At 38.7% G+C, this 18,129-nt stretch overlaps 1 protein-coding gene across 1 annotated transcript in view; it reads right to left on the reverse strand.

The window, feature by feature from the left end:
* Positions 1 to 1,459: 1,459 nt before the first annotated feature.
* Positions 1,460 to 18,129, reverse strand: part of SEMA3A (semaphorin 3A) — a 372,399-nt gene continuing 355,729 nt past the window's right edge. Inside the window, exons 16-17 of the mRNA XM_069765162.1 lie at positions 10,477 to 10,619; positions 1,460 to 7,495 (exon numbers count right to left, since the gene is read on the reverse strand). Of these exons, the coding sequence (XP_069621263.1) occupies positions 7,040 to 7,495; positions 10,477 to 10,619 (599 nt within the window). The 3' untranslated portion in view covers positions 1,460 to 7,039. The remainder of the gene's footprint in view (positions 7,496 to 10,476; positions 10,620 to 18,129) is intronic.

An 18,129-nucleotide genomic window follows, 5' to 3' on the forward strand; every position in this document is an offset into this window, starting at 1 on the left:
TATTGGGTGCGTCCACTATACAGTTGGTCCTTCCCCACGGAGGTTTTTTTCAGCCCTGTTTATTGTTTTGGTCCCCCTTTTTCATTTTATTTTAAATTGTATAATAAAGATGTTATCTTTTAAACTTCATTTTTTGCCTTTACACTTTTTTGTCCTATGGCTATTACACCATTATGGGCTTTGTTGAGTATGCACAATTAAATGCCTACATTTCATATATTTTTTTTCAACAAAATGCAATCTTTTTCACAAATTTAACATAACAAGAAATGCTAAGTAGCATGTAGAAAAAACTAGCACCTGCAACTGAGCGCTGTATTGCTCTAGAGTATGGATGTAATATTCTGCCAGTAAAACAAATATGCCAAAAAATAAATTGTGGAACAAAAACAAGAAGAACGCCGGCACTATTCAACCTGCAAGAACCACAATAAAATTCACACAAATGTCATTATTTATTAATACTGAAATAGTTGAGTTATTACTAATTTTTAGTGTGTAAACATTCACCAGCACATATTAGGTGAACTATCAAAGCATCGTTTATTCAAGGGCACAAACACTGAAATATATCATTAGCTGAACAATTAAAGAAGTTCCTTTCAGATATGTCTAAAAGCAAGTAAAGGTACCTTCACACATAACGATATTGTTAACGATATCGTTGCTATTTGTGACGTAGCAACGATATCGTTAATGAAATCGTTCTGTGTGACAGCGACCAACGATCAGGCCCCTGCTGGGAGATCGTTGGTCGCTGAATAAAGTCCAGAACTTTATTTCGTCGCTGGACTCCCTGGAGACATCGCTGGATTGGCGTGTGTGACACCGATCCAGCGATGTCTTCACTGGTAACCAGGGTAAACATCGGGTAACTAAGTGCAGGGGCGCGCTTAGTAACCCGATGTTTACCCTGGTTACCATGCTAAAAGTAAAAAAAAACAAACACTAGATACTTACCTACCGCTGTCTGTCCTCCAGCGCTGTGCTCTGCACTCCTCCTGTACTGTCTGTGAGCCGGAAAGCAGAGCGGTGACGTCACCGCTCTGCTTTCCGGCTCCCAGACAGTACAGGAGGAGAGCAGAGAAGCAGAGCGCAGCGCTGGAGGACAGACAGCGGTAGGTAAGTATCTAGTGTTTGTTTTTTTTTACTTTTAGCATGGTAACCAGGGTAAACATCGGGTTACTAAGCGCGGCCCTGCGCTTAGTTACCCGATGTTTACCCTGGTTACCGGGGACCTCGGGATCGTTGGTCGCTGGAGAGCTGTCTGTGTGACAGCTCTCCAGCGACCAAACAGCGACGCTGCAGCGATCCGGATCGTTGTCGGTATCGCTGCAGCGTCGCTTAATGTGAAGGGGCCTTAATGAGCATGTTGATAGTAACTATGGCCGCTTTGATCAGGACAGCTGATATTATCTGGTCCACTTCTCATTTAGATCATAAAAATACAGAGGGTTGATTATTTTGAAGAAATGTTTATTTAACAACTGAATACATGCCAAAAAGAATAATTTACAGCAGCAAGTCTTAATACATTTCCTCTCCAGTTTTGGATTCCCCCATACAATGCATTGATAAATATTAACAATGAAACATAAGCACTTTGTTCTGCGGCTTGTTGATAGAGACACATTAAAACAGCAAAATTACCACTGCTAAGCCACAGTATGCGGCTGACGTTGGGGTTTTGTACTGTATGAGTATATTTGTACATGAGCACATTGAAATGGAGTACCTATGGTTATCAGTACATTACACTGTACCTCCCCTAACTATTGAAAAAAAATATTTACATCTCTTTTGGCTAATGTCCAGGTAGCAAAACCAAACTATTTAAACACATACAATTGATATCACTAAATACTGCAGAAAATGGGATCAGAGACTTTCTTCACATGCAAATAGTTGCTTTGAGGTCTTTTTACATACAGTAGTTGCTCTAAGTGGGCCATGAGTCTGTACAGTGAATGCAAAGCCACATTTTGCACAATCTTCGTCATTGCTGTCCAACATTATAAAGTTGTCATGTTTTATGGTTTATGAATATGACAGTGGAAGACCATTTAGAAAATGTACAGAACTATCTATATATTATGTGCTTCCCATTTTTGGCTCAATTGCTTTTCTAGAGCAAACGTATAACAACTACTGCACGCTGGATAGCTGTGCGATGTCCCATTTGTCATGTTCTCTATAAGTAACAGGATTCGTAAAAATATTGTGCTGACACACAAGTGCCATTGATATGGTTGAAAACCACATTGTGCTACCACAACCATTATGAAGAAGCAGAAAAGGGAAAGTGGCATCCATATATTCTGAATAAAATACATGCTTTGGATCCATGGCTTTGGCCAGAAAGTTTTTTTCATATTATGTCGCACCAAAAAAGATATTTCTGAAAACCTATTTTTCTATTTTGTCAAAGAAGCACCATAAAAATCCATTTATATTAGGTAAATATTTTATTACATTATCATGCAATCAGAATGACATGTGAAATAAATACATTACAAATGGCCTGGTTTAGAAGAATTGTACTTGCTGTTCATTTGTTCTTGCTCATCTACTAGACTTCCAACAGGGTAAAACTATCCATTGAAGAAATGTATAGGCAACACTGAATAATTAGTTACATAAATGACAATTAATTGCGTGGCCTGCGGCAATCTCCAAGTACCACAAGTTATTTTCTCCTTTACACAATTTAAAGCTCTGCTCAATAGATGACATTACTTAGCCAATTTAGGGTATTTAAAAGAAATAAGTCAGGAAGTTTTTGCTACTTCATCTGAGAGCAGCCTGATATAGGTAAAGAGAACCTAAATCCATCGATGTATCACTTAGTATACAGGGTGCAACCATTCTGGCACAATCAGAGTTTTTAGATTTAGCCATACAGCAGAGCTGAGGATCTGTATGCATATTACCTATAGACAGTGAGCTGCTTATCACAGGAGGGGCGGAGTTATGCAATCTGGGACATGGTAGCTAGTTACAGCAATGACAATGTCCCAGTGATAAAACTTAAATTAAAAGTATACAAACAGCTTAAGTGACACATCCTTGAATTAATTTTTTAACCCTTACTTCATGCTGTCCTCAGATCACAGAGCAAAAACCTGCAGACAAATTCTCTGTAATGATAGTCAGTCTATAAATACCCTCATACTCCAGATAATGCAGATAATGAATTGATCTTAACAGTTGTATATCAACAACCCAAATCTGTACTACTGAAGTCATTTATTATAAAAATGAATACAAATACCCGGTAGATAAGATAATCGTAATATCACTAAGGACAGAAATGGCTTCTTATTAAATAAGATGTCTGGAACTATAGATTTAATATCTAATTATCAGACACCACCAAATGTATGCCTGTCAGGTTGGGCATGTTACTTCTAGAGTAGGAAAAGCAACTTTGGTAACTATTCTGTTGAGAAAAACAACACATTAGTATAAGTTGAAAATGATCCAACCTGTTTGATCCCTGTGGCAGGCGAGGCAATCGGCTAACAGCATAGGCATAAGGCAGTCAGCGTCAGCAAAATTTTAAGGCTATATTAAGTAGTATTTAAAATATTAAAATACCATCACCCCCCCAAAAAAAAACAAATAAAAAATACAACTTTGGGTATAAAGAATATTGTGCATGTTACTTTGAACTAGCTAAATGTTATTTTAACTAAACTGTGATTTTAACCATAAAATAGGTGTTTGTGATGGTTATTAACAGTTCACCATGTAAAACATGTGGAATTTATGGTGAAAGCAAATAATGAATACTGTGCCATAAAACACTGTAAAAACAGTCACAATGAATCTAAAATTTCTATAACTGATCTTTTTATAAAACATGTAGAATGTTTGTAAGAAACTGTACTATACATTAGGAGGTAAAGATAAAAATAAATATACATGGGAAGTGTTTTAATAAAATTATTCATTGGCATTTGTGCTTTAGTGCATTTGCTTGTAAAAGGCTGGGTTACCAAAAATCATGCCCATCAGTCTTAGTTATTTGATTTTTTTTTTCTAAACTAATTACAATTAATGTTATAATTGCATCAATTGTTATCCGGATTTACAGGGCTTTGCGATATGGCTCTTTGAAGAGTTAAGGTACCGTCACACTCAGCAACTTTACAACGAGAACGACAACGATCCGTGATGTTGCAGTGTTCTGGATAGCGATCTCGTTGTGTTTGACACGCAGCAGCGATCTGGATCCCGCTGTGTCATCGCTGGTCATAGCTAGAAGTCCAGAACTTTATTTGGTCGTCAGGTCGGCGTGTATCGTCATGTTTGACAGCAAAAGCAACGATGTCAGCAACGTTTTACATGGAGCTAACAACCAGCTACAACGATAAGTGAGTCGCCGTTACGTCACTGGATCGCTCCTGCATCGTTCTGGAGCTGCTGTGTTTGACGTCTCTACAGCGACCTAAACAGCGACGCTGCAGCGATCGGCTCGTTGTCTATATCTCTGCAGCGTCGCTGAGTGTGACGGTACCTTTAGGCTCAACACCGGATGTGCCAGATACATGTCAACTATCCCTCAGCAAACTATGGAATCTGTACTAGCATCAGTTCCCTCTGGCATTTCATTGCCATGATGAAGGAAAAAAATCTGGATTGCTGGATATATGGAAACCCAGCCTTAGACATTTTATATGTGACATATTGAACAGCATCCTTTTGAAAATAGTGAAATTAAAGTGTGGTAAAAGAAAGTGCAGCATAGAAAACAAACAATACGACTTCTAATGAAAATGAGTAGGAAGGAGAACTGTTAGGTATGAAAAACTAATTCTAAAAAGAGAAAGGTATGAAAAACTAGTTCTAAACATTGAAAGGTATGAAACTAAATCTAAACATGGAAATGTATGAAAAATAATTTCTAAACATTGAAATGTAAATTGGTGACATATACTTAGCCTTTTATTACGGCAAAGTTGCGCTCCAACATAATGTTATCCTAATGACTACTAAATAAGTGTTATTTTGTAGCTTAACTATAGAAATGCTGACTGACACAAGATCTCCACGTGCAAAGTTTACAAAAAAACACTGTAGGTCTTGCCCAAGATTTAGTCCAAGCTGTAGTCTCCCTAAGCAGCACACATGCTTTCTCAGCCAAGTTACCTGTCCATGTTTATTAGACGGCTGGGGATGGGAAAGCGATGACAGTTTTTATCATTTGCTACAGAGCCCAAAATATTCATTTCAATATATCACATTGTAAAGTTGGGTAGATAGTATGTAAATTTTCATATTTTCAGCTGTATTTATACTTTTAAAACTTAAATATTACAAAACGTACATTTTTAGTCCATCATTTCCCAATTGCTTGTTAAAACAGGAGAGTCAATCAACGATTTCTCTATTTTTGTAGCTTTAAGGAAATAGGTATGAAAATATTTTTGGCAATGCTCCATTGAAAAAGGATTCCAATTAGCTCTCGAGAAGAAAAACTCGCTCTCAGATATCACCTATTGAAAATAGCTACTCTATATGTCAGGGTCCGATGCAAAAGCGGTGTAAGTGGTTTATCACTCAGCTATTCAAGTGCTGCTCTACAACTGAGGAGTCGATAGTCTGTTTTGGGGTATTATCTGTACATGGGATTTTTGGGTTGGCTGTCATCTTGCAAAGCTTGATAACGGTTCAGACATTGAATTAGCAGGTATCGCCCTCCCAAAAGCTGGCACTTGTGAGTTTCTTTCTTCTGGATAGAGCTAATTTGCTCACTTTGTAGGTAACCATATTATACTCATCTGGTTATTCAAGTAGATGCCCAACAAACTTAACATGTTTTTTTTTAGTATGGATACTTTAAATTGCAGACTGAACTAGGTCCTTTATATACAACACATTATTATTCCGATATGTAAGTAATAAATGGTGACTGTAGTCACCTAACCAGCCATAAACTACCTGATAGAATAACAGTTTTTGATCACCTTTGGTTTTACAACTTCTCCAAGACAGTTATCACATGTGAGCGGCATAATTAATGCAATTTATCAATCAACCAGATGCTATTAAATTCAATATGTTACTAAAGTATAGTAGCCTCCTACTTTTCTTATTTCGTTAGATGCACCTTGGATCCAAAACATCCTTTACTCAGAATATTTGTTCTTTACCTTTGCAGAAAGCGTTTCTTGTTAGCTTACAAAATGGGAAGAATATTTATATGTTATTCCCATAATATTTTCACGGCATCCCTTTGTTAAGTATTCAATGCATTACTTTTTTTTTTAAGAAAAAAAATGTTAAGTCAAAAAATAAAATAAAGATATTTTCTTTTCTTACAAGAGAAAAAAACGCGTGCAAAACAAAAATAATGTGCTACACCTAGTAAGAAACCAAAAGTAATAACAAATTACATTTACTGCATATTTGTCATGGTATGTTTAAATTAAGGTTTAGTACATTACAATTTAAGGTCAAAGCTGGTTGAAGATATCAGTAGTAGATCAGTACGCACAACTTGTTTGCTTGGTGGCAGCCAAGTTAACGTTGCAGTTTAAGGTTTGGGTTTTGTACATTCCCAGGTATCATCTTATGTCCTCATACCAAATATGCACATGGTAGTTAGACAAAAAGCAAGTAAGGTGAACAATCTGAACATATTGTTAACAAGTATAGTGAATGTCATATCTAGTTCCGTGACGGTGTTCACGACTGATGCTAGGCTTTTCTCATTTCAATGGCAAGATGGTAAATGAAAAAGTTTCTCCTTGGAAAAGGAAATAAATGGAAAAATCTGAAGAGGACTGCTTCAGAAATGGGAAAACCAAGCTGTGACGCTTTGTCTGTAAAATCTTACATTTTGTCTATGTAGTCTAAGTCTATTTGGAAAGTTACTAATGTATTTTATTTAGACTTAGCAGAAAGTGTTGTGAACTTTCCACTCTGTAAACATCCAAATAATGCCATGAAAAGGTTCATGAATATTGCATTTTTTTTTCCAGTTTTAATGTCTATACAAATCCTACTCGGATGAGGTTTCAAGAGGTAATTTGGATTAGACACTCCTTGGTGCCCTTTCAAATTCATGGGTCCTCCTATTTCTGCCCTTCTTATTTTCTTGTAGGTGCTTCCATTTGTTGGGGCTCACTTGGACATTGGTATTTTTTTGCCGGCGTTGTTTGCGGTCTCTTTTCCATACTTGCTCACAAAATTCATCCATACTGTTGAGATTTGGGTGGTTGATTAGTTGCATGAAGTCTCTGTACCAGATCTTCTGTGTGGGTGACATGCTGTTTGATGGTTCTTTGTGCTTGTGGTTTTCTCCGTCATCATCTTTGTGTAGAAGTTCATCTAAATGCTCCGTATCAATAATTTCTAGAGTTACTTTGAGGAGTGTCTGCATAAATCCATGTTCTACTGCAATACAATAATAGATTCCGGAGTCTTTCTTCTTTAAGGTGCGAAGGAGAAGACCATGATCTGTTTTTATTGTACAATCATCCATTCTTATCTGTAAAGAAGGAGATTAAAATTACAATTATAACATATCTAGATTTTAGAAATCTCACATTTTAAACTAATTGGAAAACCCAAGTTTTTTTTTATATTATACTTTTGTTTTGCCTAATTCACTTTGCGTGATAGACACTTGTTGCTTGTGTCCTGAAGCTGCATAAAAGTTAGCTTAGCAGCTACTGACCACTAAATCTATGTTACTGTATGTTATAAAATACAAAAAAGTAGTTGGATTAGTTGTGAATCTTTGAAAGATAAACGTGCTCTTAGATAGTTTTTGATCGATGCTGATATTTTCTAAAGACTGACTTAAAGTTGCTGTTGATGACATTTATCACCTATAAATAATGGAGCCCAAAATTCTTCTGTGCGAATGGAAGCAAATACGATGTCTACAGGAGTAGTGGCTGTATTAGAGTAATAGGCGCACATGCTCACTACAGCTGGTTTCAGTTGACTTTGGGACCCTATACTTATAATCTCAGCTGTATGACATCCCATCATCATGCATTCATCACCTATCTTAGATAGGCGATATATCGTTTTTGGGACAACTAGAAATGAGCATAATGCTTCTCGCAAACCAGGTCCATGGTCCATGGTCCAGGTCGGTGCTCTCTGGCTGTGTACAGGAGCTGCATAAATTTCCTGAGCTTCTCAGGTCCCAGCACAGAGTTTGAGAAGATGGCCTGGCATGACATCCCAACTCTGGTCCTCAAAAGCCACCAACAGGTCATGTTTTCAGGATTTCCTTAGTATTGCATAGGTGATGGAATTATTGCCTGTGCAGGTGATGCAATTATCACCTGTGCAATACTAAGGAAATCCTGAAAACATGACCTGTTGGTGGCTCTTGAGGACCGGAGTTGAGGAACATCTTGCCATCCTCGCTAATCATAAGCCGAACCTGGGATCCCAGAGGATAAGGATATTAATGCAGCTCCTGTACATGGCCAGAGAACACCAACCTGGACCTTGCATAAATCAATCTGCTGATCTCTAAAATAAAATAATTAATGAGCATATGGGATGGATATAATCACTGTAAACATATCAAGCCACAAATTCCCATACCATACCTACAGACGCAGCAAACACACAAGCAATAATATACATTTCACTACAGTTTTTGTACATCCACTGGGAACATTTGTAGTAATATTTTTTGCTTAGGATTATAAGCCACTTTTGAACTACAGGCACCATGGAAGCACTTATCAGAGAAAAAAGGAACATTTGATAAGCCACCATTTGGTTGAATCAAACTGGTACTGAGAAATTTACAGTAAAAAAAAACACCTTTACAACGTGCTCTAATTACCCAATAAAACACATTTAACCTTTTACCAGCCCTGTAATTGTTTATGCACGCTTTATAGATACAACAGCTACGGTGGTGCTCTTTTAACTATGCCACTAAAGACTATTGTAAATTATTTGCAGTACAGTTAACATCTGAGTGAAAAATACTCCTTATACTCCTTAGCAGATTCACTTTGCTCCTAATGATAATCTCAGCCATGTTTATCTCTCAAACGAAATCTGTCAGCAGGTTTGTGCTCTGTAATATAATGACAGCATGAGGTAGGGTGTTAAAGCACAGAATCCATCAGTGTGTCACATGTCAGGCTGTATGCTGTTTACTTATACTCAAGGTTTTATCACCTGGTGGTTATCATTGCTGTGATTAGTGGGCATGTGAGCATTCGTCCTACTCCACTCCCTCCTTTGATAAGCAGCTCATTGTCTAGAGTATGTACATAGGGAGCCTGTTGTGGGCAGGGGCAGCTTTCTCAGCTCTGCTACATCGTTAAAGGTAAAAACTCTGTGTCAAAACCACTGCACCCAGTAATCCAAGTGATCCATCCTTGGATTCAGGGTCTGTTTGTCTACATCATTGATAATAAAAAGGTGAAGATAAAAGTATTGTTTTAATCCAATATAGATTTATAACAAAAACATAAGCAAGGAATCATTTTAATTGTTTTATTTCTGGTTTCTATGGGGCCATAGTGTTTTACACTTTTAGAAAAGTGGACCCCAAACATTGCTGGTCAAAAAAAAAATGGGGTTCCAACGCTGGCTCAAACTGCTGCTCTGGTCTCAGTGCTGCCAATATTTCAGTTATGACGATGACATCACATTGACAATTCTAATTACTGCTGCAGCCAATCCCTAACTCAGCAACTCAACTGACGTAGAGGCATAAGCTGCTGACCTCAGTGACTGGCTGCAAAAGCGATGTGAGCTGTTGACATGACAGCCAAAATACTGAGACCAAAGTAGCAATAATAGCTGGCGAGAGCGAGCATTATTTAGTTTTCTTATATTACATGACCAGCAATATATGGGTCTCGCTTTTGTAAAACAGATAAACCCTTTAACATTAAATTTATTTTACATCATTTACATTATTCTTTTATGTGTATAATGACATTTAGGTTTCTTATATGTCCCCACAGGCAGTATTAGGCAGCGCTTTGGAAACAGCACATGTCCGCTCTGTTCAAAGCACTGCCGGCTTTTTACGCAGGTGATTCCGCATGTGTTCACTGAACCGTGTGGAATCACTGTGTTCAATACATTGTACGGGTGATATTCATCTTGCAGGGGCTGAGCGTCTCTGCAAAATAAATAGACATGCTGCAGTCTGGAAAGACACGCCGCATGTCCGTCTCCGCAGGGAAGCCGGAGGCGTCCATGCACACATAGTGGAGAAAGGATTTCTTGAAATCCCATCCACTATGCTGTAATATCTGGCCGCTGCGGGTTGGACACTGCAAATGTATGCAGCGTCCAACCCACAGCGTTTACTGACCGTGGGAACCTACCCTAAATGCACAAGAGTCAGTTTATTCTTGTTTGTAGAATAATATTAAAATCTTGGGTCTGTCCAGCCACTGCCAGTTCCAACATTTCAACCGATAGTTCAGTCATCATGAGAATGTTATTTTTTGTGTGAACAGTTCAATTTACCTCCTCTTTCTTGTCATCATTCTGTTTCTGGAACTGCCAGAATACTGTGGCTCTCTGTGATTTTGGACTGCACTCAAGGAATGTACTGCTGTTCTCCACACCATAGATTATCTTCTCCTCTAAGCTCTGTCTGAGTGGATCATCTGAAAGAAAGAACACCACAGCCGGATATTAGCTGCACACAATTTTAAACCACCTTCTCTTTCAAAAATTGCAAATGTACTGGTACATTGGCAAATGTACTAGTTTTAGATTCATCTTTCTCAGAAAAAAACACATTATTAAAAATTGTATGCACAGTACAGTACTACTTTAAAGTCATATTTCTAGAACATCAGCAGAAGCTTCTTTATTATGTTTAATGGATATCTTCTTGAGCAAGAGACTCCCTCTATGACATCTCTATGTCACAGTTATTTTGAGATAAGCTTACAAATGGTCACTGTCAACAAGCATCATACTGCAGGTCTTGAGCTAAATATTCAAGATTAAAATTTTGCCTGGATAGAAATTGAGTAATGGAATGTCGTATCAACTAACAATGAAAACCAATTGTCAATTAAACGATGGCTGGATTCCAAATCACCCCGAAAATGAAAACAAATAATCAAAATCACAGACTGATCCAATTTGTTAGCGGCAACTCATAATGTGACTCGGTATTGTACATTCAGGTCTGGGAAATGTAACAGCATCAATACCAGGAACTGTCGGCACAATCTGGTGATGGGAAGACCAAGGACCGCTGCACCAGCATAAAGTCTGACAGTGAGATGGTACTCTTGGCTATCTCAAGAAGGTTTGTGCAACCCTCCAAGGATATGAATCTACTGACTACCTCTGACCCACCACCAAACTAGTTAATGTTAGAAAACACGGCACTCAATAGGTATGAGTAATGGTGGTGCTCAAGTAGGGTCTCCACCACCAAACTAGTCATGCTGGTTGATCTTGCAAGCAGCATAACTTTTACCATGGCATCTCAGACTTTCCTATGTCGGTCATGTGCGCCGAGTGTGAACCTGCTCTCATCTGTGAGGAGAACGCAGCACAGCAGACCTGACATTTCTAATATTCTTTGGACAATGTCAATAGATTTTCATGGTGTTGGTCTGTGAGCATAAGGATGTAGAACCTTCATATCACCTGCATGGAGCCGGTTTCTGATCATATGGTCAGAAAGACGCACTCTAGTAGCTGCTGGAGGTAGTTTTGTAGGGCTTCTGCAGTGTTCTTCATATCACTTTCATTTGCACAAAATCAGGTGAAATTGTCTCACAATCACTTGTGCTTCCTAACAGATTGAAATCCTTGAAGGTTAAATTACTTGGGGTTATGCGGTCATGCCTAAGTGTTTCCTTAGGGGTTTTTTTGCATTTTAGTTCATAGCAATAATCCATTCAACGTTATAAAGTAAATTGTTATGTTGTCTTGTCTTTGTCTTTGTATGCAAAGACAAAAATTAGAACAATCATTATTACATAAAAAATATGGATCAGGTGTGAGGTTTACATGACTTTGGGTACAAGTGGGCGGGTTCCCTATCGATCATTTACAGCCATCACATCACATAGTATAGAATAGCCAACACATGTTATTGGATATTTTTATTATTATTATTTATTTATATAGCACCATTAATTCCGTGGTGCTGTACATGTGAAAAGGGGATACGTACAGAGTTATAGATATCGTTTACAGTAAACAAATTTACAATGACAGACTGGTACAGAGGGGAGAGGACCCTGTCCTTGCAGACTTACATTCTACTGGATAATGGGGAAGAGACAGATAACACAGCCTGTCATAGTCTGTATAAAAGCCAAAGCAGGGAATGCAGTGCATCAACCTTTCTGGAATAAGTCTATTTAGTGAGAGGGTTTCGCACAGTCACAGGTTTGCAATAAAAATAGGGGGAAAAGCCTGAATATGCTGTACAGGTAATGTGTGCGACAAAAGAGAAATAAACAGTTACTGTTTATCCATAGCCATATATGTAAAGGTCACTTTACATTCCTAAGGCTATGCTTGCATTAAAGAGCTTGACAGATGTTGGATACAGTCATAGGAGTCCAAGAGTGTTAAACAGGTCTTTACAGGACCCTTGGAGTACCTACATTTGCTGTCAATCAAATTATTGGAAAATATTTTTGGAGGCTAGTTATTTCGAATTTCAAGAGATTTAATCATCTCTAATATTAACTAAATATTATTGTGTATACCCCTCCTCACATGTAAAGCGCCATGGAATAAATGGCGCTATAACAATAAATAATAATAATATTGAAGATTAATAATATTAACCCGTGTTTTATAGAAGCCTTTCCTGTGAGACTTAGAGACATGGTATTTCCTGTACATTATTGAACATAATACCTCTTTAGGATCAAAATGAGCTAGCTGGACAACCTATCATCTATAGTGAGAACCCCAATAATATTTTCCATTAGTCTCTATAACGTCACATTTTTAAAAGGAAATTTCTATATCAGTCTGCTGTTTTGGCTATTTATGGGTCTTCATTAAAAAGCCCCTTAATTTCAGTTGGACCACCCGTAAAGAACCCAATTGTGGAATATAACAACCAGAATATTCCAAAAAAAACAAATTCAAAATATATTTAATTATTTTGGTATTCAAGAATATTCCACTTTATCCATACTGAGAACTTGTAATGTTTTATATAACACAAATTATAGGATACATAAGACAGAAAACCCATTATAACTGATATTCGTCAATGTAGGTTCCGTCTTTACAAGGAAATTGGGAGGCATACTTTACATTGTAAGTCATCTAGCCTTGTGGCTTTCTATTCTAATTCCGTTTGTAGCTGTATATTTAAAAACAGGTTTTCTGTAGTATATTACACTTGGATATTGTTTTCCACAGTTTTATGGAGAGATTTACAATCAGTGGCAATGTTATTGAGGAAACAATCTCCAATCAATTATATCCGTAATATATTTACATTTGACGAAATGGGAGAACAAACACTGAAGCTTAAATTGTTCTACTAATTATTTCCTTTCACAAGAACAGAGTTTCCTGTGTATTAATCATGCCATAAAAAAAATCACTTTGCAATTACAAGCCATTATCCGCTTTATTGAAAATAGTGTTTATACTCCAAAACTTTCTAAACAGGCCACACACTTGAGAAAATTAGCATTTAAGGTAGCTAAGTAACATAAACCATGAGCATCACACCTTACATGATAAAAACACAGTAGGATAAGAAAATATTTACAATGCCTAATTAAGAAAAAGACCACCAGAACATCCAGTGACAAGGTCACATTTCCAAGATGACCCGAAAAGGGTCATTAAAAACTGAGAGTGCAGGATACTTGAGTAACCAATGAAGGTGCTTTGCCTCTCCCTTATACCACACAAGTAGAAAACCTATTACTTCGGTCCCTATTTAGAAGAATGGTCACTTCTATGAAACAATAGCTACATTAAACCATATTTAGACAATTTGCTTTGTTTTTTTTTGTTTTGTTTTTTTTTACTAAGGCTAGGGTCACACAACAGTATAAATAAAACGTTCAAAGTCGCATGCAGAAAAGTGGAACAATTTTTTCCCCTTGTCGTGTTTGCAATCCGTTTTTTATAGCAGCTGTATATCAGTAAAAATTGGATGCTATATTGTGTCTTTGTACGGAATCTGATTTTTTTTTCTCATAGTAAGACGACAGAATGGGTGAGTCGTCAGATTTCTGGAGGAAAATCGTGTATGCTGCAATTTTTCTCACAGGCAGATTCAATCGGTGAAAAAAATCATCTGCACTGCCCCTTTGACTATCATTGGTCCGAGTGCGATCTGCTTTTCTTTTTTCTTTTCCTTATTTCCTTTCTAACAGATAGAGCTCTGACCAAAAATACTGTCTTGTAGACAAGCTCTTAAGCATACCTCTATTTTCAGCAAACTTCTGACATGTCAAGTTTTTTAGGGTCTGGGGTTGACGAGACTCCCACTAATCAGTAAAAACCAGGGGAAAAAGAACCCAACCTTTAGCTTTGTTTCTCTCTGGGGCACTGTCCTCCGAGAGAAGAGCAAATCATAGTGCACACTCCTATGCCTTCCATGAGCCTGGACACCACTAATCTTCCCTACCTGACGGTTAGCTGAATGTCAATTGGAAAATAATAGGTACGGTATTTTGCGGGGGTATAAGATGACTTTTTAACCCCTGAAAATCTTCTCAAAAGTTGGGGTCGTCTTATATGCCAGGAACGGCATGTGCGGAGCTCTTAGGTCACCGCATATGGTGCGGGGAGCGGTCCTGGATGGTTCCCAGGGTCTGGAGGAGAGGAGACTCTCCTTCAGGCCCTGGGATCCAAATTCATGTAAAAAAAGAATAAAAATAAAAAATAGGGATATACTTACCGTCCGATGGCCCCCGGAGTTCTCCCGGCTCTCAGCGGTGCATGCGGTGGCTTCCGTTCCCAGGGATGCATTGCACAAAGGACCTGAGATGACATCGCGGTCACGAGACCTTGACATCACAAAGGTCCTTCGCGCAATGCATCCCTGGGAACGGAAGCCACCGCGTGCACCGCTGAGAGCCGGGAGAACTCTGGGGGCCATCGGAAGGTAAGTATATCCCTATTTTTTATTTCTATTCTTTTTTTTACTTTAATATGGATCCCAGGCCCTGAAGGATTCTCCTCTTCTTCAGACCCTGGGAACCATTCAGGACCACTCCCCGCACCATATGCGATGACCTGAGAGCTTCACACACACCGTATAAGAGGACACCCAGCGTATAAGGTGACCCCCGACTTATACAGCGAGCATATCCCAAACTCTATATTTTAAATGGAAAAGTTGGTGGTCGTCTTATACGCCGGAAAATACGGTATTTGGTCAGTTGACTTCATATGAGGTATTTTTGTATTCAAGATAGAATAATTAGCTTGTAAACCAAGCTAGGAAGCAGAGACTAAAACGGTGATAATCTCTGCACAGAGCTGAGGCACATTTGTTGCTTTGTAAGTAAGTCAGTCTAGGAGACTGCCTTTGATAACTATATACTAATTCTTGCGGTATTATATTCAATATGTTTTATTGTCTATATGTCCTAACAAACAGGCAATCTCTGCATGTGTTGAAGCTACCTCATCCTGTTGTCAGTTTACATAGCAAACCCTGCTGACAGATTCCCTTTAAGCAAACAGTTACGTAGGGTTTAAAATAACTTATTGCATCTATGATGAAAAGTTCCCTTATTCTGTCCAAAAATAAAACAAACAAAGATGCTATTGCACCCAATAACCACGCTCTGTATGAATTTAGATTTTTTTTCCCATATACATCTTAGTTCCTAAAGCTTTGATCAAAATTTGTGTTTGACTAAAATTCTTTATCCAAAAAAACTGTTTAAACAGCGGCCTCAGTAGAAGAAAACAAACTGCAGCAGAATGACCCCTTGTATGTTTTTACTAGCTTTCATCATTTTTATGGTCGACTCAACCATCTGAACATCATACACAAAAATAAAAATCAAGCATATATCACATGGTTTATAATAGTTTCAGATGTTCATATACTGGGAAAAGAGATGGAAGCGATGAACTGTAAACCTGCTCTGCAGACAGCACATATAGAGCCAGTCACAGGAGCGCACATGCGTGGCCCGCAGATGCAGAACGCTTTGCTTTAGCAAATGTTTTAGTCCCATTTATTGGTAATATATGATCTCTATTATATTTCATTGTTCAATAAAATATGTAGTGATTAATGGTAGAAAAAAAAAGTCCCTTCAAAGTATAATGTGTCAGTTTGGGAATATTACAATAACTCCACGCTCCAAATCAGCTTCTAACTCCACAAGCCGTTAATATAGAAGATAGATTTTACACCATCTGAATCCTGTGTGTAACCGAAGAACACGTAAAACAACATTTACACAAATAAGCCTGAAAGTGTAAAGGTGCAATAAGTCACTCAGGTCCTGGGGGGCTGCATTAGTTACTGCTGGAGAGCTATTAAATTAGCAGGAATCCCATTACATGTTGGTCTGTTAGGAAACACGTTTCCGGATAACTGTACAGCATAAAGATCTACATAGAAGATATACTGTATCTAAGCATATGGCTTTAAAACATAGAATAAGGAACTTTACCGGATAACAATTTGAATAAATTGACAAGAGTAATGGGTCTAAGGGTCAATTATATCGCTATTTATAGTTTTTATTGTAGTTTGAAACTTTTCAACTTTTCTAACTACTTTTTGTTCAAGTTCCTTAAGTTGCTCAAGATCTCTGCTTGCTATCAATGAGTTAAAACAGCTTTGCTCACATAAAGATGTAAAATGGCTCTGCTGTAGAGAGCTCCATTATGTTTAATGCACATTCAATAAGCGTAATGTACGTAAAGCCAGAAAACACCCTGAATTGTCCATGAAAGGAAGAGAAATGTGTCCAGTAGCTCCACAAGGTGGCGCTCTTTACTCATATCTAATTTGAGCAGACCGTTATATAGTCTAAGTAATAGCGAGAACCATGGAATTACGTACAAGCATAGGGTACATAGGATTTTTTTTGTCTGCATGTGTACAGTATGTGTATTTAAATAATTGAGGATAATTTAAAATGCAATACAAAACTGCAGAAGAAAAAAAAATTACATTAATACAAAAATTAGCTGCAGTAACGTTTCTCCTTGCAGAGGGCGACATGTCAAGCCTGACATGCCGAGATGAGAAGACTAAAGGTACCTTCACACTAAACGATATCGCTAGCGATCTGTGACGTTGCAGCGTCCTGGCTAGCGATATCATTCAGTTTAACACGCAGCAGCGATCAGGCCCCTGCTGTGATGTCGTTGGTCGGGGCTAGAAGGCCAGAACTTTATTTGGTCGCTGGCTCTCCCGCTGACATCGCTGAATTGGCGTGTGTGACACCCATTCAGCGATGTCTTCGCTGGTAACCAGGGTAAACATCGGGTTACTAAGTGCAGGGGCGCGCTTAGTAACCAGATGTTTACCCTGGTTACCATCCTAAAAGTAAAAAAAACAAACGCTTCATACTTACCTTCAGCTGTCTGTCCTCCGGCGCTGTGCTTTCCTGCACTCACTGTGAGCACAGCGGCCGGAAAGCAGAGCGGTGACATCACCGCTCTGCTTTCCGGCCGCTGTGCTCACAGCTAGTACAGAGAAGCACAGTGCCGGGGACAGACAGCTCTCCAGCGACCAAACAGCGATGCTGCAGCGATCCGGATCGTTGTCTGGATCGCTGCAGCGTCGTTTAGTGTGAAGGTACCTTTAGGGTAACGTTACACTATACGATTTACCAACGATCACGACCAGCGATATGACCTGGCCGTGATCGTTGGTAAGTCGTTGTGTGGTCGCTGGAGAGCTGTCACACAGACAGCTCTCCAGCGACCAACGATGCCGAGGTCCCCGGGTAACCAGAGTAAACATCGGGTTACTAAGCGCAGGGCCGCGCTTAGTAACCCGATGTTTACCCTGGTTACCAGCGTAAAAAAAAACAAACAGTACATACTTACATTCCGGTGTCTGTCCCTTGCCGTCTGCTTCCCGCAGTGACTGACTGCCGGCCGTAAAGTGAAAGCACAGCACAGCGCGCTGTGCTCTGCTTTCACTTTACGGCCGGCAGTCAGTCAGTGCGGGAAGCAGAC

Source organism: Ranitomeya imitator, chromosome 4 (genome assembly GCF_032444005.1).
Source record: "Ranitomeya imitator isolate aRanImi1 chromosome 4, aRanImi1.pri, whole genome shotgun sequence".
Classification (NCBI taxonomy): domain Eukaryota; kingdom Metazoa; phylum Chordata; class Amphibia; order Anura; family Dendrobatidae; genus Ranitomeya; species Ranitomeya imitator.